Source organism: Molossus molossus, unplaced genomic scaffold, assembly GCF_014108415.1.
Source record: "Molossus molossus isolate mMolMol1 unplaced genomic scaffold, mMolMol1.p scaffold_m16_p_27, whole genome shotgun sequence".
In the NCBI taxonomy this organism is placed as follows: Eukaryota; Metazoa; Chordata; class Mammalia; order Chiroptera; family Molossidae; genus Molossus; species Molossus molossus.
The window spans coordinates 2,437,387-2,460,660 of NW_023425363.1; the positions used below are offsets into that span (position 1 = coordinate 2,437,387).

General features: G+C 41.2%; 1 protein-coding gene across 2 annotated transcripts in view; it reads right to left on the reverse strand.

Moving 5' to 3' along the window:
- Window positions 1-206: 206 nt before the first annotated feature.
- ULK2 (unc-51 like autophagy activating kinase 2) overlaps window positions 207-23,274 on the reverse strand; it is a 110,768-nt gene continuing 87,700 nt past the window's right edge. For both annotated transcript variants that reach the window (XM_036278321.1, XM_036278320.1), the window contains 7 exons: window positions 10,941-11,093; window positions 8,357-8,565; window positions 6,275-6,453; window positions 5,698-5,816; window positions 5,230-5,387; window positions 3,219-3,354; window positions 207-2,417 (listed from right to left, as the gene is read on the reverse strand). In XM_036278321.1, the coding sequence (XP_036134214.1) occupies window positions 2,359-2,417; window positions 3,219-3,354; window positions 5,230-5,387; window positions 5,698-5,816; window positions 6,275-6,453; window positions 8,357-8,565; window positions 10,941-11,093 (1,013 nt within the window). In that variant the 3' untranslated portion in view covers window positions 207-2,358. The remainder of the gene's footprint in view (window positions 2,418-3,218; window positions 3,355-5,229; window positions 5,388-5,697; window positions 5,817-6,274; window positions 6,454-8,356; window positions 8,566-10,940; window positions 11,094-23,274) is intronic.

A 23,274-nucleotide genomic window follows, 5' to 3' on the forward strand; every position in this document is an offset into this window, starting at 1 on the left:
GGCAGGGAGACGGGAGCACGTGACTGTGGGAGCCGACCCATCCCCCACAGGGTGTGAGGCAAAAACCTTCAGAGGAGGAACAGCCAATTCACTGATTTACACTTGTGTGGGCAATAATTTTCCAAGTTATGGCTTGAATATATATGTCAACGCATGAATGTATGAACTGGTTAATTTCTACATTATGAAATAAATGGTATGAAATTAAAAAAACACTCATGGAAACAAAGTATTTATTTGTTATTGCTATAATCAAGGCAAAACCTCTTAATCAGCCTGGACAATGGAAGTATAATCATAATCATTATTCATGAGTTTACAGTTTGATCTCTGCTGCTCAGCCTTCAGTGCCACAGACACCACCTACCACCAGCCTCCATCACACAGGGCAGGAGAGAACCTGGGAGTCACAGCACAGCACAGTCCCTTCCCTAGTGACCAGACTTCAGACTGAACTTGCTCACTGTGACCCTGTTTCATCCTGTTTAAAAAGAAGGTGGACAGGGGAGAAATGACCAGACCAAACCCAGCCCCTTGGAGGATCAACTGAAACAGCATGGTGGTAACTGAGAGACCTGCCCTGCACACCCCAAATCACACAGAGCATCTCTAATACCAGTGCTCACTGAGAACCCCAGCGGGGGGCAGCAACCCTTACTGCACAGTCTGCCCCCGGCCACCTGACAGTCATCAGGAGTCTGACATCCTGGGGCAGGGCAAGGGCATTCATGACCAAGCCTCCAGGCTCACTGAGCAAGAACCTGGCTTCAATAAGGACCCAGCTTTACCCTAGAAAGACGTTGTCAGGTTTATTTTACCTTAATTTACATCTGTACAGGCAATAATAAAAAGGCTATTTATTATACAACAATTTGGTGAATTTTACCTAGTTTCAAGAATAATGCATGCAGTTACAAATGAGAGGTAGAAACACTGTATTAAAGACCTAAAAATATAAACATCATATAAATAAATGTTCAAATTAATGACTGGAATTTCATACAGATAAATAAGGTAAAATTACATTACTTTGTCAAAGGAAAGGAAAGCCATGTTTTGTTTTTATCAGTATACTAAAATTAGATTAATGCCAAAGAGCTTCTGTGCAATTTGTCAGAGTTCAGATTTATCATCTAAAAGGATTAAAACCAGAGAATAGTTTATTCAAGTATTCAAGCAGGTAAATAAAAGAAACCAAATAATATGTGACATAGGAACCATTTCTGGAGGGATGTTAACCGCCCACATTCTCCACAACTACCTATTAGACGAACTGTCAGGATTAGCATGAAAAATACATAGTAGGCTAGAGAGAGTTGTCATTTTCCTAAGAGAAAACAAACCTCACTTTTCACTAGTTTCATGTAGAAACTCCACATCATTAACAAGCCTTTAGATCACCAATTTTGTTTTGGCCCTATGAGAATTCTTGAGGGTAACCCTTGACTGACATTTTTTCCTAATACTGCCCAAATAAATCTAGCCATTAAGAAAGGGAGAAGTCACAGGTATCAATGCACATTCTGCATGCACAATAAAAAAATGCAAACAACCTGCAACTCAAAAATATCACTGAGAAAACCTGTGGGTACAGATGAAGAGGTTAAAAAACGCAAAGGTTCACATGACAAGTTCTTACCCCTGAAAAGTCCACTAGAGATTATAAATGAATTCTGGAAAGGTATGTATACATAATCAAGTAAAATATTTCCTAAACAAGTCCATTGTGCCTCAGTTAGTTTTAAATTGCAAAATCCAATACAGGGTTGTTTTAATAAATTAGTGCAATATATGAAAGATTTTGTAAGATTAACAAGTGTACATATTAGAATCGAGATTTCACAATTCCTTCTAAGACCCATTTTTCATGTCTTCTTCAGCTAATTCTTCCTGTGCTGTTTAAAGGTCATGCTCAGATTTAGACAAACTTACCCCAAGTGTCAAACTGCCTGGACCAGGCGGAGATTGTTTTTTTTAACCTTTACACCTCAGTAAACACCTGGACTTTCACACATTGCTCTGGTGAACTGAGCGAAGAGCTACTCACTGCTTCATTCTTAATTATCCTTAAGAATAAATGTACTGATAATTCTAGTTCTAAGGTACATTTATTTAGCAAGTTCAAACTGAGAGCCAAGTGAAAGAGTCTCGCTTCTGCGTCTATGAAAAAGGGGAAAGGGTGGCTTTCCCAGGAAGGCAGAGTCCCTACAGAGACGTAGCTCTGGGGCTGTTCTGAAATCACTGCTGCTCTTGGTGGTCACCAGGCAAGAAACCAGCTTCCTGGGCACGGGGCCACAAAACAGGCTGTGCTCCCAAAGGCGTCCCCTGGAATCCTCCACGGCCCTGGGACGGGCTGGCTCACGTCGCCGAGGCACCACAGCAGAGTGCTGACAATCTCCTTTCAATACTAGATTTATCTAGAAACAAATCAATCATAATAAAGATCATTTATATTTTAAAAACCAACGAAAGAAAAACTAATACAGAATCACTAATTCTCTACCTACATCCTTATCTCTGTTCTGTTTGGCCCAAAGTTAACAATTCTGAATACTTTTTCTTTTTTCTATCTGGTAATTGTTTAGACATGATTGGTAAAATTTAGATTAGCAAGTTAAATAAAGAACATTTAGATTTTAACAGCTAGCTTGCTCACAATCACAAATAATTTTAGAAATGCCATCCCTTGTAGCTCTTCAAAATGTGGGAGGATAAAACACACTCAGTGGGCCCACCACCCCCGCCTCAAAACCAGGTCACCGCGCTTATACTTGACAAGTGACACATACTATCGTCCTGACATCTTACCAATCTCCATGCTGCTATCTGTACCAAATATGCAGTGCATAGGGTCTTTACAGGATTCTTCAGTAACTAAGCCCATGAGGTTTAAAATGATTGCATGTATTATTTTTTAATAATAAAACCAAAATCCTCTGTACACGCAAACACGTGCCACCAACCAGCAGTGGTGCCATGTGGAAATCGAAAGAGCAATGACAACAGCCAGAGCACTTCGCAAGCATTATCTGAGCCTCACAACAACTCTGCAAGGCGGGCGCTAGTCCCTTATCTTTTAGAAGAAACTGAGACCATAGAAAGGATAAGTGATTTGCCCAAGATTGAAAAACCAGCGTTCAAGCCCAGGCAGTATGATTCCAAAGTCTAAGCTCTTCCTACTGTACCTGTGAAAGACACTACTTTCTAAGTCAACTTACATTTATGCACATTTTCAATATCTGTAGGGTCCTGGAGAATCTTAGCCAGGCCTTCCAAAAGAAGGGCCGCCTTGTGATAGCGATAAACTATATCTTCGGTCTGTTGAAACATCTCATCCAGGGCTGCAGACTGAACCTGGAGCCAGTCAACAAAAATGAGAAGATTCTCAGCTTTTGCAAGAAAATACAAATCTATTTGGGCGATGAAGCTTTAAGTGGAGTCTATCTAAAATTAATATATTCTGACAAAATGATACAATCGACCAAACTTGGAAGATTCACTGGGTGAGCAATATGAAGGAGCTTCCTGACAAAGAGTTATTCTGCCTTCAACATAGCCTTCTTGTCCTCAGACACTCGTAACTTACAGAATTTATATTTCTAAACTGGCTCTTCCATGATGTCACTAAAGTTTTTTTAAACATACACTTTCACACTAGGGTAACCTGGCATTTCATCAAAGTAGATTTTGTTATAACCAAAAAATTAAGTCATTTCTCAGTTTCTTCTTTTAGTTAAACCAATGTCTGGTGTAGTCATTCACTCCCTCAGGGCATTCAGTGAGCGCCTACTACATGCCAGGCACTGGGCACACAAGGAAGAAGAGCTCTCAGTCCGGGAGAGAGAGGCCTGCAAACATGCCATCCTCGTTCCAAGGGAGACGTGTTCTGGGAGGAGCCCCAGGGTACGGAACACACACAAGCGCATCTCACCCGCTCTGGAAGGACGAGCTCAGAGGAAGCCTCCATGAAGTGACGCTGAGGCCAAGTCATGGAGAAGCAGCAGGAGTTAGGCAGGTAGGTGATGGGAAAGGTGGGTGGGGCTTTCCAGAAATAGGGACAGTAGCAGTATTCATGGGGTTATGAGTATTTGAGTTTTCCCAACAGCATTCTGATTTTCTCTTTAATCATTAAATGCCTAGCCTGTCAGTAATCCAGTGTCCTAATTTACTTGTCTGTATACCCTGTCTCTGTCAAAAAATAATTTAAAGACAATTACAATACGATAAATAAATACATATAGAAAATCAGAGCCAGGAAGAGGAAGTAGAAATAAGTAATTAAATGTCAGTGGTGACACCCTGAGCCTCTGGCAGCCAGGCACCAGCAGGGAGCCTGGAGGCACGCCGCTCTTCCTGTCAGGAGGCAGCACCTGATTCCTTTGAGGACCTTTTCCTGCTGCAACTTCTATGAAAATTATTTTATGAAATTTTAATTCAGTATAGAGTGATACAATGTATATATTAATGTCAACAGTTTGTATTCCAAAGTTATTTTCATATGACTTTTTATTATAATAGCTTTCAAAGTTAAACCCAGGGTGTAAGACAACAGTACAATGCAAGGTAAACAAATGTCGGTAATTAAATTTCCCCCACTTTCTACTATTCTTTGACAGTCCCTAATTTCATCTACACTTTAGGGCAATTTTCCCTCCTAAGACAGAAAACAATTCTTTCTAAAAGTATAACCACACCCTGGCCAGTTTGGCTCAGCAGTTGAGCGGCGGCCTGTGGACCAGAGAGTCCCGGGGTTCGGTTTCCGCTAGGGGCACGTACCAAAAAAAAAAAAAGTAAAACCAGACAACTGTGAAGAGATTTTACTTTGTCTGTACTTAAGGACGCTGAGCACATGCATCTTTGTGGCTTGACGGAGCAGTCAGTATTCTCCCTGATGTGTATCAGGCCGCAATTTCTTATATTGTAGAAAATGCAGAAACAGATCCAGCTCAAGCTTTTAGATGCAAACTATGAAATGATGAGACTGTGCCTAATGTTAGCGATTTTTATGAGTTATAACAGAATTTTACATGTGGTAACCAATGTTACTTAATGTATTACTTTAACATTAAGTCCGTGATTAGTAGGAAGTGATCACAATATTTGGGACTTGGGAGTGGCAGGGCATAAACTCTCTTTAAACGGCTAGATAATGTCAAGCAGGCATTCAATTCAAAAGCTCCTCTTCAAGAGAAGTAATCTAACACAACAGTAAACCGTAAAAAGGGTTACCATTTCCACGGCACAGTTATAGATGAGCTTCTCTGCAGTTACACTGTTGATTTCATCAATAAATCTCTGCTTGTCGGAGAAGAAACGATTCAGCTTTTCTGTAAGTTTCTTGCACATGGTGATGCATAATTTATATTGTTCATTCAGATTTCTGACAACTAAAAATAAGTTAAGAGAATTAATTTTAATGTTCCTCCAGAAATAGTCACAGTGATATGCACCTTTCCCACTGTTTTAAGTGACACTACACGATCATTAAAAAATGACGAGATTAGATTCTTTCATATGCTCTTCCTGTTCAGAAGATTGAGAATAAAGCGTTTCTAACTGCTCTCTGTGTATCAATTAAATGGCAAAAATGAAAAACCGGCATCTTTCCCCATTTAAGAATATTTGATAACAGTAACTCCTCATCAAAACCGTTCTAGTGCAATGGGACAAAGGGCAGCTCAAGAGCTCCACCCATACCTTGTTTCACGGCCGTGGACGGGCTCAGTTTCCCGGACTTGATCTGGGCTTTAGCAAGATGCAGTGAGGCCGCCAGCAGCTGCGCTGCTTTCATGTATAACACCAGCTGCTCCACCCGCCTGCAGCCAGGAGACAGCAAGCAGTGTTATCCTTCGAACCAGTATGCCAGATTCGGCTGTTTACATTCACATCGTCATTAAAATAGCCCTTCTAAGGGAATATGATTCTCCTTGATATTTTTAATGCACAAATAACTCCTCAAGGGAGAAGTTTCGGCATGGAAAAAGATGTGTGTACTTTGAATACAATGATACACTCAGATAAAAATCACTATGATCTCTTAATCATCCAATCCCTTCAACAGTGTAATTTACAGGGAAAGGGCAGCACTAAGCCTGCAGAGCCTCTCAGGCTTGGCTCATGCCGTGAAATCCAGCACGATGCAATAACTTAGGGACTTCCTGGTAGACTTTAATAACGAGATATGGTCTGTCAGTGGATAACAAGGCCTCCATCTCAGACACAACTTCACAGAAAGCATAAAGAACCTGGAAATAAATGGCAAAGAGGCACCTACCCCCAGTCTTTGCTCAGCTGGCTGATCTGGTCCACAACCACACTCTCCTGAATCTGGTACAAGGAGACGGCGGACGTGCACAGCTCAGGACTCCCCGCCCTCACCGCTGTCAGGTCCAGCACACACTCAGTGAACATCAGCATCACGTTCAGGTGGCGTAAGGTGTCTGTGTGTTCTCGCTGCAGCAAAGCCAATTTGTTTTGGGTTAAGAAGAGGTGGATCCTCATCTCTGTATATAACCCACGGCACTGCTAATATTTTTCTATACTTATGAATATCAGAATGATCAAAAGAGATGGAAAATTTTAAATTCCAGAAACTAGTGAGAAAATAAACACAAATAAAACTAAATGTGGCTGTGAGCACATATTTGTTTTTATATGAGAGCACTCACAAAATTAAGCTTCAAAGATATGAGGTCACCATGCTTTTACCAGGAGGGGAGGGAGACATTGAATGAAAAAAGCACTAAACACAAAACAAAAACATGATAAAAGAGATAACAAGATTATAAATACATTCTGCACAGTAAACCATACTTCTTCTTTTTTTTTAATCCTAACCTGAGGACAATTTTGCATTATTTTATCTTGAGATATAAAGTGGGAAGGAGAGAAGGAGGGAGAGAGAGAAAGAAACAGCAATGTGACAGAGACACATCGAGTGGTTGCCACCCACACGAACCCAACCAGGGCTGCGGACAAACTGCAGCCGAGGTACATGCCCTTAGTGGGAACCGAACCTGGGCCTCTCTGGTCCCTGGGCCGACGCTCTAACTGCTGAGCCAAACCGGCCAGAGCTAAACCATACTTCTTGATGGTTTAATGACTTCTACTGACTTTTAATTAAAACTTATAATTTATTTTAATTTCTGGTGGTTTATCAGTTAACAGTGATTCCTAACACCAAAGCTGTTAATTTCTGTAATCTTTTCAGTTAGAGAGGGAGGAGCAGACAGACACAATAGCATGCATTAAAAAAGGGTATTCTAAAATCAGTATCGTTTGAGATTTATTTTTAGCTATAAGTATATTTTGAAATCTCAAATAAGACTAAGTTTATCACTTTCCTTTTATGGTTAAAAAATAATCAGAATTATTTTCCTAGAGAAGAGGATTAACAATTGACTTGTGAGAGTCTGTTCTACGACAGCACACTGGACCGTGTTCCAGTACACTGACGTACATCAGGGACATTCCACACACACTGGGCATAATTCATGTCAAATCTGATGGACACTGAAAAAAATTCAGAAGATTGCTTTTCCAGTCTTAGATTGTATTACACATTTTTAAAATCACCACTAATCTTACCACAGAATCACCATGAAAGTTTTGTATGAAGTATAACTTTTATGTGAAATATTTAATTCTTATTCACACAAAATAGAAATGTCTATCTCTGGCATAGAGAGAAAATGTTTTATTTAGTTGGTCCAGAGAACTAATCATTTTAATTTGAAATGCAGACTAAGTTAGCACTATATTCAGGGACCAAAGACACAATGCCGTCCCCTGAATGCTGTCCTGGAGTCAAGACTGTGGAGGCAGTCTTCAGAATCATAAAATGGACTTCTCTTGTTCTGGACCTGTGCTCAGCAAGCTACAGGTTGTGAAGTGTTTTCCCTCAGAACTGGGTGCAGGGTGAGAGTAAACATCCAGTCCGCTTGGCAGGCTTATTTTCCAATGTTTGTGACTAATCTGACATCATGGTTTATTTTCTTTTTAAACCTGAGTTTAAGTATATTATTTTTACCTGACAAAGAAAAAGAAGTTTGGAGAATAAAAAGGTTTGGCTTTAGAGAGAATATAGCTCAGAAGTTCTATAAATGAACTTCAGGTTAAACAATTAAGAACACAAAGTCTGTGTGAGTCACTTTCTACCAGCCAAAGCTCATTATGGATGAGAGGCATGGTCAGCATCATTCTGATAATACATCAGCCATGGTTTTCCCACAGAATAAAAAGGTAAGTTAAAGAGAAGAGAAGAACTTCTGATAGTCTTCTGCGCTTGCATCATCACTAGAACATTTTCCTATGGCATCAACATTACTATGGTATATCATAATGATCTCTTCTCTACCTCCATCAGTGTCTCCTCCGGAAGTTCAGGGGCTTCGAAGGTGATGAGGCCCTCCAGGCTGGGGGGTGAAGCACCATAAGGCATGTATCTCAGGCTAGGAGCTGCTTCTGCTCCTGGAGGGGAAGATCCCCAGCACGGCCCAGGTGGGGAGCCCATACACACTCGGCCACTCGCGGAACACAGGGAGCCTCCAGAGCTGCTGGAGCCCACTGCAAGGAAACAGGACACGTGGCCCAGCGCCCAGAGTGAGTGCACAGAGTCCAAGGCCTCCATGCCCACTCCTACTATAAAAGGAACACAGGAAATAGTTAACGAACAGCCTCTGATCCCCTATTGGAACATATGAATAGGTTTCATTTTGCCATGTTCACCTTTATTCCTTGTCTATATATATATATATTTTAGAGACTGCATCATAGCCACTTTTAAAATAGTTTTAAACAAATTCATAGTATATATTTCTTCCTGTTTTTCCGTAGTGTTCATAATTATAAACCTCAGTAGATACAATGGTGGTTAATTACATTTATATACATAATGCTCATCTGAAAGCATTTATACTCTTTCTGACTTTTTAAAAATGTTTTTATTTTTTAAAAATGTTTTATTTTTTGCCCTGGCCGGTTTGGCTCAGCGGTTAGAGCGCCCGCCTGCGGTCTGGAGAGGCCCGGGTTCGGTTCCCGCTAAGGGCATGTACCTTGGTTGCAGTTTGTCCCCGGCCCTGGTTGGTCGTGCGGGTGGCAGCCACTCGATGTATCCCTTTCACATCGATGTTTCTCTCTCTCTCTCTTCCTCTCTCTCCCTCCCACTCTGTCTGTACAAAAAATGGAAAAAATGTCCTCGGGTGAGGATAAAAAAAAAAAAAAAAAGTTTTATTTTTAAGAGAAAGAAGAAGGGAGAGATAGAAACACTGATGTGATAGAGACACACCAATCAGCTGCCTCCTGCACACCCTCTACTGGGAATTGAGCCCACAACCCAGGCATGTACCCTGACTGGGAATCAAACTGGGACCTCTCAGTCCATGGGATGATGCTCAATCCACTAAGCTACACCGGCTGGGCCTATTTCTGACTGTTAGTATCACAAATAATGATGTAATAAAATCTAAATTTTTTCCTTTTTCCGAATAATTTATTTGTGATAAATACTCCAAAGTGGTATTATAAACAGAAATGGGATTACCATAAAGCAAATATTATAAACATTTTAACAGCCCTTTGTAAGAATTGCTACTACTATCTAAAGCAGCTGTGAGTAAGCACACAGATCTCACTCACCTCAACAACACTGGGCATTCTACTGTTTTACATACTGGTTTAGTTAATAGGTATAAAATGTTACTTTCTTTTTTTTTTTTTTTTTACTTTTTTTTTTAATCCTCACCCGAGGAAATTTTTCCATTTTGTTCAGATAGAGTGGGAGGGAGAGAGAAGAAGAGAGAGAGAGAAAAACATCGATGTGAAAGGGTCACATCGAGTGGCTGCCACCTGCATGACCAAACCAGGGCTGGGGACAAACTGCAACTGAGGTACATGCCCTTAGCAGGAACCGAACCCGGGTCTCTCTGGACCACAGGCCAATGCTCTAACCATTGAGCCAAACCAGCCAGGGCTAAAATGTTACTTTCTTAAAATGATATTTTCTTATTACTTTTTTAAAAAATTTTTCCTTTATTGATTTTAGAGAGGAAGAGAGGAGAAAGAGATAGAAACATCAATGAGAAAATAATGATTGGCCGCCTCCTGCATGGCCCCCACTGGGGATTGGGTCCACAACCTGGGTATGTGTCCTCACCGGGAATCGAACCAGCAACCTCTTGGTGCATGGGATGACACTTAACCACTGAGCCACACCAGCCAGACATTCTTATTACTTCTAAATAATTATTTTTAAAGTATTACTTTGAAAGTATTATTTAATACTTTAAAAATCTTAAAAACAAGATTGGCTCTACTTGCTCTTTTGTTATGTATTAACATCCTTTGCTTCACTAATCTGACTCTTGATTAGTAACTTATTTAGCATAAAAGAACTTCAAGGACACAAAGTGCAATATATGAAGTCATGTCAAATGATGTCATTTCTAGTCCAATCTAAACACTTTAAGTTTTGATATTAATAACATATTTATAACGTATGAATGATAAAACCAATCTATTAGCCTGTCCAAATGTATATAAGATTAAGTGCAAAAACTGAGAGCCAAAGTACAAACAAAAAGGTAAAAGGTTCATAAATAAAACAAAAATAAACAACAGCTTATCATTTTCAAAAACTTTACTGGATATACTAAAATAATCCTTTAGTATAAGCAAGAAAGCACCATATATGCATAATACTGTATATTATTATTAACATATAATATAGTACTTTTACTTCATAGAGTTTTTTTTACTCACAAATACTGCCTCATTTATTCCTTATAATTCTTGAAGGTAAAGAAAATAGTTATTTCCATGTCATTGGAAAAAGAAACTGACTTCCAGAGAGGTTTAGTGACTTAACTAAGTTACGCCATTAAGTCATCATCAGAACACTAATACTCCAAACTCTGGCCAAAGATCGCAGGAAGATCTCTCACCTGAGGCTGTCCGTGCTCGAAGGACCATGTGCGTGCAGGTGGGGGCCGCGGCGCTGTGCGGAGGAGAGCCCACGGTGAACAGGACAGCCCTGGTGCTCACAGCGGCTCCGGCAGGCGGGGCCAGCACTGGGCCCCAGGCTCCCGCAGGCACTGCTGCGAAGAGGTACAGAGCTACATTACTTTCCTGGTGTTTGTACTTGGGGTGGGTGACAGGGAGATCCCGTTTCTTTTATACTCGGGTTTCTCTACTTTTATACTTGGTTTGTTTTCTTTACAATAAGCATTCAATACAGATATCCATTAAAAATATTTCATAGTATCTCTTCATGGCTGTAAGTCTTCTTCACACCAAAGCCGAGTACTCCGAACTACTTCTGTATACTTTTAAAATACATGAACAGGCCCTGGCCAGGTAGCTCAGTTGATTGGAGCATCATCATGTACACCAAAAGGTTGCAGGTTCAATCCATAGTCAGGGTGCATGCAAGGAGGCAACTGATTGATGTCTCTTTCTCTCTCTCTTTCTTGCTCCCTTCCCCCCTCTCTCTAAAAACAAACAAACAAAACAACATATTCTCAGGTGAGGATTATAAAAAAAAAAAGTAACTAAATGCAGCCTACCTGTTAGGGATAATCTGAAAAAGTGGAAACCAAAATAGGGAATGAATATTTAAGGTAAAGCTGAAGGGAGATCAGGAGTCTCCATAGCAACAGAGCTACAGAAGGATGTTGAAAATTGAGTCAAAGTACATTTATGCATTAGAATCGCACCCTCACAACTGCCAGGAAGAAAGGGAAGTGGGACAGGTGTCAAAGGGGCCTGATGGGCTGGACTTGGGCTAAATGAAGGGGAGGTGAAAATATGCCATCCACCAAACTAGGCAAAATCAAGGAAAGTTCTCCAAAGCATTTTCACACTCAAGCATCTGAAAAACATTCTATTTCTGAGACCACAGAATAGAGGCGGGAGTTAACATAAATCATAAATTTAAAGGACTGAATCAGATATAGAAAACAATTGCCTCTCACTGTCCATTTTATCTGCAACAGAGCATAACAAACTTAAAGCATCTAATTAACAGAAGAAAAGTGGGTTCCTAAAAACCTTCTAGGGAGCAAGGGAATAATAAGTGTAACAATAAGTACCTATTGTTACATAAGATATACAAAAGACAAAGAACCCAACCCATGGAATGAGAGGTTCCGGTTCAATTTCTGGTCAGGGCACATGCCCGGATTGCAGTAGGAGGCAGCCAATCAATGTGTCTCTCTCACATCAATGTTTCTATTTCTCTCTCCCTTCCTCTCTCTCTAAAATAAAATCAATAAAAACACATTTTTAAAAAATGACAAAGAGCCCTGCCTGGTTTGGCTCAGCAGTAGAGCGTCAGCCCACAGACCAATGAGTTGCGGGTTCGATTCCGGTCAAGGGCACATACCTCCATTGCGGTTCGTCCCCGGCCCTGGTCAGGGTCATGTGGGAGGCAACCAGTCAATGTGTCCCTCTCATGTCGATGTTTCTCTATTTCTCCCTTTCTCTCCCTCTCTCCCCCTCCCACTCTATCTGAAGATAAACAGAAAAATATCCTCAGGTAAGAATTAAAAAAAAATGACAAAGATATTCTCATTACTAAATGTAATATCTTTATAATTTTATTTTAGTAGGTATAAAAGTATTTATTTATTTATCCTCACCCAAGGACATTTTTCCATTTTTTGTTCAGATAGAGTGGGAGGGAGGGAGGGAGGGAGAAACATCGACATGAAAGGGACACATCGAGTGGCTGCCACCCGCACGACCCAATCAGGTCTGGGGACAAACTGCAACCGAGGTACGTGCCGTTAGCGGAAACCAAACCCAGGTCTCTCTGGACCACAGGCCGACGTTCTAACCGCTGAGCCAAACCAGCCAGGGCGGTATAAAAGTATTTAAAACCCTGGCTTGTGTGTCTCAGTAGTTAGAGCACTGGCTTGAGGACCAAAGGGTCACAGGTTCGATCCAATCAATGTGTCTCTCTCACCGCCGCCTCCGCCCCCCCCCCCCCCCCCCCGCTAAAAATCAATGGACAAAATATTCTTGGGTGAGGATTAACAAAAAAGTATTTAAAAGTGGTTATGGATATATTTTAAGAGCCAATGATCTTACTGTTTTCCCCTAAAGGCTTAAGTTTTTACTACTATCATTAGTTTTTATTTTCAGAAACAAACTTCATTAGAAAAAAATTATAATTTCAAATGATGATGATAAAGTTCATATGAGAGAAAGGAAAAAGGGAATAAAAGTTATCAATGATGTATATTATGCCTAAATTTTTAAAAATATATTTTTATTGATTTTAGGGAGAGGGAGTGGGGGAGAGAAAGAGAGAAACATCGATTGGTTGCCTCCACAGCATGCACTCCGACTGGGGATCAAACCAGTGACCTTTTGGTGCATGGAACAATGCTCAACCAACCGAGCCAACACAGGCCAGGGCATGCCTAAAATTAAGAAAAAAATATCTGGTTCCACATACACAAACATGAACTTAACACATATCCATGTAGAACTTATAAGCTCTATGAAACTTAAACTTATTTCTAAAGACAAATTAAAAATAGTCATTCTACACAATAAACTCATTCAGGCAAGCTGTTTTCAAAAATTGTTCCAGCCCAACCAGTGTGGGTTAATAGACTGAGTATCATCCCATGCACCAAGAGGTCACCACTTTGATTCCTGGTCAGGGCACATGCCCAAGTGGCAGGCTCAATTGCCAGTTAGGGGGTGTGCAAGAGGCAACCAATCAATGTTTCTCTCTCATCGACATTTCAATCTCTCTCCCTCTCCCTTCCTCTCTTTAAAATCAATAAAAACATTAAAAAAAAACATTAAACACAAAAGGAACATTAAAAATAATGTGTCCCAACTTCTAATGACTTTTGGTAAAAGGCACATAAAAGAAGAATGACTTCCAGAAGAGTGCTGTAAAGTGTAAGGAGCACCACAGACTTGATCCCCTGTGAAACAACCATAAATAGTGAAGGTTATTAAAAAAATAAAAATAAACGATTTCCAGTCTCTGGAAACTGTCCTGAGAGCATATGGAAAATGAAAAAATGTACTGAGTATCTACTACATCTCAGTAAGAATTGTGTCTCCATCCAGCCCCTTCTCATGCAGTGGAAGTTCTAACCTAGGAGATCAAACACTAGGGCCCTTATTGCCCTCGCCCCGTTCACCTGTCACTCAGGGCAGAGGTGTCATGCCAGAAGACACACACCAAGGCAGCCTGAGGCCTCCACCCCTACCCAGCATCCAGCTCACAGCAAGGGCATTAAGAGAAATGGCCCACTGTCCTCATGTCCAGCTCTAGAGTGATGGTGCACAGAATTTCCCTGGGGGTTGAAGGAGGTAGAGAACAAAAAATTCTGAAACTTCCCTAAAGAAACTGACTTTATATGAAACAAATATAAGGAAGTTCAGCCTAAGGGCACTGTCCAAAACAATGAAGACTGTGATGGAAAGCAAACAAGAGGAGGCTGGTACCTCCATGAGAGTAACAAGCTAACAAATAGACCATCTAGAAGTTCAACAGAGAGAACTAAGGAAAGAGACGGCAAAGAAGAGCCCTCCTATGGTCAGAACAAGGCTCAAAGAAGACTGGCTTCAGAGACCACGTCTCTAAAAGGGCCAGAATTTTTTTTAAATATGTTTGTTTTTTTTTAAATCCTCAACAGAGAACATTTTTTTATTTTTGTTTAGACAGAGTGGGAGGGAGAGGAAGAGAGAGAAAGAAAAATCGATGTGAAAGGGACACATCGAGTGGCTGCCTCCCACATGACCCCAACCAGGGCCAGGAACGAATCGAAACTAAGGCGCGTGCCCCTGACCAGAATCTAACCCGCGACTCACTGGTCCGCGAGCTGACACTCTAACCCCTGAGCCAAACTGGCCAGGGCTTTTTAAAATATGTTCTTATTGATTTTAGAGAGGAAAGGAGAGAGAGATAGAAACATCAATGTGAGAGAGACACATCAATTGGTTGCCTCCTGCACGTTCCCTACTGGGGATTGAGCTGGCAACCCGGGCATGCGCCCTAACCAGAATCAAACCAGGACCTCTGAGTCCATGGGATGACGCTCAATTCACTAAGCTATACCAGCTGGGAAAAAAGGGCCAGAAATTAAATAAGACTGTAAAATAATTTATGCCCCTACAATTTATTGTCAAAAACAACAGAGGAATCAGCAGGCAATTAGTGGAGACTACCATCAGGGTGTGATACCAACAGTGGTAGACAGCATCGGATCAGAGAAATAGAGAGACCTCCTAAAAACACTGTCACTCCATGGTAACTGTACACATGCCTAAGGCCATATGTGCCCTTTGAGGAATGACACCAGAGGCTTCATACTATGGATCAAACACATTTCAGTGAAATAGTCCAGCCAAGACTAAACAAATAAACATGCCAAAACCAACAAGCCAAGGGGTGGAGAACTACGGGGATCAGTACCCAGAAATGCTACAAAAATATTAAATAAAATGTCCAGTTTCCAACAAAAAGTTATAATATATGCAAATAAATAAAGAGTTCATACACAGGATGAAAAGGAGGCAACAGCCCTGGCCGGTTTGGCTCAGCGGTTAGAGCGTCGACCTGCGGTCCTGAGAGACCCGGGTTTGGTTCCCGCTAAGGGCATGTACCTCGGTTGCAGTTTGTCCCCGGCCCTGGTCGGTCGTGCGGTGGCAGCCACTCGATGTGTTCCTTTCACATCGATGTTTCTCTCTCTCTCTCTCTCTCTGTTCCTCTCTCCCCCTCCCACTCTACCTGAACAAAAAAATGGGAAAATCTCCTCGGGTGAGGATAAAAAAAAAAAAAAAAAAAAAAAGGAGGCAACAAAAACTGCCCTTGAGAGAACTCAACTGTCAAAATTAGCAAAGACTTCAAAGCAACCATTTTTTTTCCTTTTTTGGTACGTGCCCCTAGTGGGAACCGAACCTGGGACTCTCTGGTCCGCAGGCTGACACTCCAACCACTGAGCCAAACCAGCCAGGGCCACAGCAGCCATTTTAAACATGTTAAATAACTAAACGAAACCATACTTAAGAAAAACATGATGACAATATCTCATCAAATCAAAAATATCAATAAAAACAGAAATTATAAAAAAGAACCAAATGGAAATTGTGGTGTTAAAAAGAACAGTACTGCCCTGGCTGGTTTGGCTCAGCGGTTAGAGCGTCAGCCTGCATTCCAGAGAGACCCGGGTTCGGTTCCTGCTAAGGGTGTGCACCTCGGTTGCGGATTGTCCCCGGCCCTGATTGGTCGTGCAGGTGGCAGCCCCTCTATGTGTCCCATTCACGTCGATGCTTCTCTCTCTCTCTCTCTCTCCCCCTCCCTTCGTCCCTCCTTCCCTCCCTCCCACTCTATCTGAACAAAAAAATGGAAAAATGTCCTCAGGTGAGGAGAGAAAAAAAAATAGAACAGTACTGATATGAAATCACTAGAGGATGAACAGCAGATTTCAATTGGCAGAAGAATCCATGAAACTGAAGATCAATCAGTAGAGATTATGCAATCTGAAGAACAGAAAGAAAAGAGAATGATCTAAAATGAACAAAACCTTAGAGAAATTAAGATGCCATGAAATATACCTATAGCCCTGGCCAGTTTGGCTCAGGGGTTAGAGCATCGGCCTGCGGTCCGGAGAGACCCGGGTTTGGTTCCCGCTAAGGGCACGTACCTCGGTTGCAGTTTGTCCCCGACCCTGGTTGGGTTGTGTGGGTGGCAGCCACTCGATGTGTCCCTTTCACATGGATGTTTCTCTCTCTCTCTGTTCCTCTCTCTCCCTCCCACTCTACCTGAAAAGAATGGAAAAATGTCCTCGGGTGAGGATGATAAAGAAAAAAAAAAAAAGAAAAAGAAATATACCTATACATGGATAATGAAAGTACCAGAAAGTGAGCAGAGAAAGAAAAAAGCAGAAAAAAATATCCAAATAAATAATGGTTGAGAACTTCTCAAGTCTTATGAAAAACATTATCCTAACTTATCAAAGAAATTCAACAAACTCAAAGTAAAACCCAGAAACATCACAGTAAAACAGTAAAAGCCAAAGAGTAAAAGAAAATCTTGAGACTTGTCATATACAGTACAAAGGAACTCAATAAGATTAACAGCTAATTTATAACCAGAAACAATGGAAGCCAGTGGGCAGTGGGATAGCAGATGTAAAGAGCTGGGGGAAAAACTATCAAGCAAAACCCTTTAAAAAATAAAGGTAGCCCTGGCCAGCTTGGCTCAGCAGTTGGAGCAACAGCCATGAACCAAAGAGTTGCGGGTTCAATTCTGGTCAAGGACACGTACCTCGGTTCTCATTTGATCCCCAGCCCTGGTTGGGGTCATGGAGGAGGAAGCCAATCAGTGTCTCTCTCTCACATCAATGTTTCTCTCCCTCCCTCCCTCCCTCCCATTCTATCTGAAAATCAATGGAAAAATATCCTCAGGTGAGGATTAAAAATAATAATTATGAAAAATAAAGGCAAAATAAAGACTCCTAAATAACTGAAAGCTGGGCAAACTTACTAACAGAACTGCTTTATAAGAAATACCAACAGAGCCCTGGCCAGTTTGGTTCAGTGGATAGAGCGTCAGCCCGCAGACCAGAGAGACCTGGGTTCGGTTCGCACTAAGGGCAAGTACCTCAGTTGCAGTTTGTCCCCGGCCCTGGTTGGGGTTGTGTGGGTGGCAAACACTTGATGTGTCTCTCTCATGTTAATGTTTTTCTCTCTCTCTCTTCCCCCCCTCTCCCCCTCCCGCTCTATATGAAGATAAATGCAGAAGTGTCCTTGGGTGAGAAAAAAAAAAAAAAAGAACTTAAAAAGGTAAAAAACAGCCCTGGCTGATTTGGTTCAGCAGTTAAAACACTGGCCTGCAGACCAAAGAGTCGTGGGCTCAATTCCAGTGAAGGGCATGTACCTTGGTTGCAGGTTCAATCCCCGTCCCTAGTCAGGGTCGTGCGGGAGACAGGCAATCGATGTCTGTCTGTCTCTCTCTCTCCCTCCCTCCCTTCCACTCTATCTAAAAAAAAAAAAAAAATCAATGAAAAAAATATACTTGGATGAGGATTAACAACAACAATAAAGACACGATATATAAAAAACAAAAAGTAAAATGCAGATATAAATATAACTATATAAATAACATTAAATGTGAATGGATTAAACAATCCAATCAAGAGGTAGAGATGGGCCCAGCTGGTATGGCTCAGGGGTTGAGCATCCACACATACCCCAGGAGGTCCCAGGTTCGATTCCCAGTCAGGGCACATGCCTGGGTTGCAGACTCGATCCCCAGTAGGGGACATACAGGAGGCAGCCAACTGATATTTTCCTCATCATTGATGTTTCTATCTCTCTTCCTCTCTCTCTCTGAAATCAATATAAACATTAAAAAAAAAAAAAAAAGAGGTAGAGATTGTCAGACAATATTAAATAAACAAGATGCAACTATATGTCTTGTACAGAAGACATACTTTATTTATTTATTTATTTTTTGGTTAATCCTCACCCAATGATATTTTTTCCATCGATTCAAAAAATTTTTTTTCTTTATTGATTTTAGACAAAGAGGAAGGGAGAGGGAGAGAGAGAAACATCAATGAGAGAGAACAGTGATTGGCCGCCTTCTGCATGCCCCCCACTGGGGATTGGGCCCACAATCTGGGCATGTGCCCTAACTGGGTTTTGAACCGGTGACGTCTTGGTACATGGGTCAATGCTCAACCACTGAGCCACACTGGCCGGGCTCCATCAATTTTTAGAGAGAGAGGAAGGGAAGGAAGGGGAGGAGAGAGGAACATTGATGTGAGAGAGACATCTTGATTGGTTGCCTCCTGCATGTGCCCTCATCAGGGTTCATCAAACCTGCAACAAGGTATGTGCCCTTGACCAGAATCCAACCTGCAACCCTTCGGTGCACAGCCAACATTCCAACCACTGGGCCACACCAGTAGGGGCCAGAAGACATACTTTCTTTAGATTCAAAGATACAAACAGGTTGAAAGTAAAATGATGGAAAATGATAGATCATGCAAACCACCACCATAAGAAAGTGTGCAGGTTATAGTAATATCAGACAAAATAAACTAAAAATGTTACTAGACGTAAAGAACATTTTATAATTTAAAAAATATCTCTTAATTAGAAAGATATAACAATTATAAATATATAGCACCTAACAATAAACCTCCAAAATACAGGAGGCAAAATGACAGACTGAAGAGAGTAACAGCTAATTCAACAATAGTAGCTCGAGAATTCGACTTCCTACTTTCAATAATAGAATAAGCAGACTATTATGAAAGAAATATAAATCAACTGGATCTAATAGACTTCTACGGAACACTATACCCCAAAGCACCAGAATACATATTCTTCCCAAGAACATATGGAATATTTTCTGAGATGAGACCATATTTTACGCTATAAAACAATCCTTAATGTATTTATTTTGAACAGGGACTCTTATTTTTAGTGCTGAATCTCAGTGCTTACATGGTGGCAAAACCCTAGCAGGCTAACAATGAAAGTCTGTTGGCTGAATAAACAAATAAACCTAAAGTTGAGCTTAACTATACAGTCTGCCATAGCATAACAGAAATACATTATGTCAGTCACGATAACATTACATATGTTCCTCTATATTTTTCCATAGTAAAGTGATAAATTCACCCAATAAAGTACCTAAACATTAGAATACTTAATAAAATACTAATATAACTAAACATTAAAAGACAATGTTCATACTTGATAAACTGTAAAGTCCTTTACAACTGCTTATTTGTCCAAATTAGTAATAGTAATGATAAAATTACCTACATACTATATTATTGAGAGCTCAGAAACACTATACACTTTATTCTGTGCCTGACACACACAGCAGATGATCCAAATATTTTGAAAAAAACAATAACAAGAACATTAAAATTTCTATTTCAGAGATCTATAACAATTTAATAAATTATCTCTATTACTTTCCTTATTCTAATTCTCAACACACTTCTTAATATCTTTCTTCCCCACTCAATTATGCGATCCATGAGGGCAGAGACTGTATTTATCCTGTTTCATCACCGTATGCACAACAGCACGTAGAAAAATCTCAAACATTCATTGGGTAAGTAATGAATGTTATTCCTATTACTAATAAAGAAAATGTTAATCTATCTAAAAGGAACTCTGCAGCCCTGGCCGGTTTGGCTCATCAGTTATAACGTCGACCCACCGACCAATGAGTCGAGGGTTCAATTCCGGACAAGGGCACGTTATCTCAGTTGTGGTTCGTCCCAGGCCCTGGTCGGGGTCATGCTGGAGGCAACCAATCAGTGTCTCTCATATTGATGTGTTCCACCCCCCATCTGAAAATAAATGGAAAAATATCCTCAAGGGAGGATTTTAAAAAATAAAAAGAACTCTGCCTAATCGCCTCAGAACTCTTCAAAGACATAAAGAGTATTAAAGCATAAGCTGACTTGACCCTGCTCAGCATTCTCACAACTACACTGAAAGACTGCAGCAGTCTGCATACAATGTAAGAACATAGGCATCTTCCACTGCATTCTACTTTTATCACTAGAAACCTTTCAAAAATATCACCATTCTTCTTTTTATTATGTAAGATCTTTCCCAAGGGCATAGGTCTCTAAAAATCTCCCAAAATCCATATACTGCTTTGGAATTTTACAGAGAAACATGTTTTTGGGCAAAACAGGTATGAAAATATGGAAATGATATAAATGCCTAAGTAGAAAGGGTTTTTGTTGTTGTTGCTTAGTTTTATTTTTGATTAATTTACAGAGTATTCACTTCTGAACCAACTCTGCTTCCTTTGGAAACACTGTGCCAGTTTGTTCAGAATGGTAGATGGCCCTGGCCTGTTTGGCTCAGCAGTTAGAGCGTCGGTCTGCGGTCCAGAGAGGCCCTGGTTCGGTTCCCGCTAAGGGTACATACCTCGGTTGCAGTTTGTTCCCGGCCCTGGTTGGGTCATACGGGTGGCAACCAGTCGATGTGTCCCTTTCACGTTGATGTTTCCCTTTCACGTTGATGTTTCTCTCTCTCTCCCTCCCACTATAACTGAACAAAAAATGGAAAAATGTCCTTGAGTGAGGATAAAAAAAAAAAAAGAATGGTAGACGGTTGGCAGAGAGTTTAAAAATTATGCCCTGGCCGGTTTGGCTCAGCGGTTGGAGCGTGGGCCTGCGGTACAGAGAGACCCGGGTTCGGTTCCCGCTAAGGGCATGTACCTCGGTTGCAGTTTGTCCCCGGCCCTGGTTGGTTGTGAGGGTGGCAGCCACTCGATGTGTCCTTTCACATCGATGTTTCTCTCTCTCTCTCCCTCCCACTCTATCTGAACAAAAAATGGAAAAATGTCCTCGGGTGAGGATTAAAAAAAAAAAAAAAAAAAAATTAATACCCAGCTGGTGTGGCTCAGTGGTTGAGTGTTGACCCTGTACCAAGAGGTCACCGGTTCGATTCCTGGTCAGGGCACATGTCCAGGTTGTGGGCCTGATCCCCAGTAGGGGGCATGCAGGAGGCGGCCAATCAATGTTCTCTCTCATCGATGTTTCTATCTCTCTCTCCTTCTCACTTCCTCTCTCTCTTAAATCAATAAAGGAAAAAAATTTTTTTAAAAATTACTCTGGACATGCTAAAGCCACCTTATGCACATTAGTGATCCCTGTGCTTTATTCTTCTTAGAAAAATAAACCACAAGATATTTGAGATATTGGAATAATAAATTAATAAATAAATAATAAAGACTTTTGTGTTTTCTGTAGAAATATAAAAGTGTCTTGCCCTGGCCAGTTTTGCTCAGTGGTTAAAGCTTTGGCCCGTAGACCAATGAGTCATGGGTTCAATTCCGGTCAAGGGCATATACCTCGGTTGCAGTTCGTACCTGACCCTGGTCCAGTTGTGCGAGTGGCAACCAGTGGCTCTATCACATCTCTCTGTCTCTATCCCTCCCTACCACTCTACTTGATGATAAATAGAAAAATATCCTTGGGTGAGGAATAAAATAAAATTAAAAAATTTCTTAAAACTTTCCACTTTCCCAATAGTAGAAAAGGAGATTTCTTTCTTTAACACCATTCATTAGATCTTCTTTTTCAATCCTTTGCTGGCACTCCCTGTAAATGGCTGAAGTTATTACATAAGGTTCAGTAATACCAAACAGTTCAAATGAAAAACTCGATGTCTGCAGAAACACACCAGAAACAGTAAATGCAGCAGAGGATCCAAAAGAGAACACAGAGTCCATGTGAAGGGAATCAAGATGGACAGAAGTGGGTTCATTTTTACTGCAACAGGCTCATGATGCTGGTGAATTTTATGTTTATCTTGTTAATGAAAGAAAGATGATCCAGTGACCATCCTGGGGACAGCTGGTGCACCACAGATACTGTCTTCCTCATGGCCTCCCTTGTCAGAAAAGTGCATGCTACCTTGCCAGACGTGCATCAGGAAAAGAGCACACATCTAAACAGTGGTCATAAAAGATCCCTTTTGTTTTTTATCCTCACCCGAGGACATTTCTCCATCTTTTGTTCAGATAGAGGAGGAGGAGAGAGGGAGAGAAAGAGAGAGAGGGAGGGAGGGAGGGAGGGAGGGAGGGAGGGAGGGAGGGAGGGAGAGGGAGGGAGGGAGGGAGAGAGAGAAACATCGATGTGAAAGGAACATATTGAGTGGCCGCCACCCACACGACCCAACCAGGGCCAGGGACAAACCACAGCCAAGGTACATGCCCCTAGCGGGAACTGAACCAGGGTCTCTCTGGAGCGCAGGCCGATGCTCTAACCGCTGAGCCAAACCAGCCAGGGCAAAGATCCCCTTTTGATGCAAAGGAAAGAAACCTCCCCTTTTCTTTTCTTTTTTTGGTACATGCCCCTAGCGGGAACCGAACCCAGGACTCTCTGGTCCGCAGGCTGATGCTCCAACTGCTGAGCAAAACCAGCCAGGGCGAAACTGCCCTTCTTTTCTAAGAGTCAATGGGACAGCCATGCTGCTGTACAGAAAAAGCATTTCCAGGGCAACTCGGAGAACCCCATCTCGACTCAGTGACTTAGAGCGTTTTGTCTTCAGATATAAATTTAGAGGTCATACCAGACTACGTAGTTGACACAGTCTGGGAGATGCCAGTGTGCCTGGCAAGGTGGTGGGTGTGACAAATGTTCCTCAATACATTTTAAATTATTGAAATCCAGCAATGTAGTTCTCCAGCCTAAAGAGAATAAAATTAAAACCAACAACAAAAGGAAATTTAGTGGACTCACATGTGGGAATCAAACT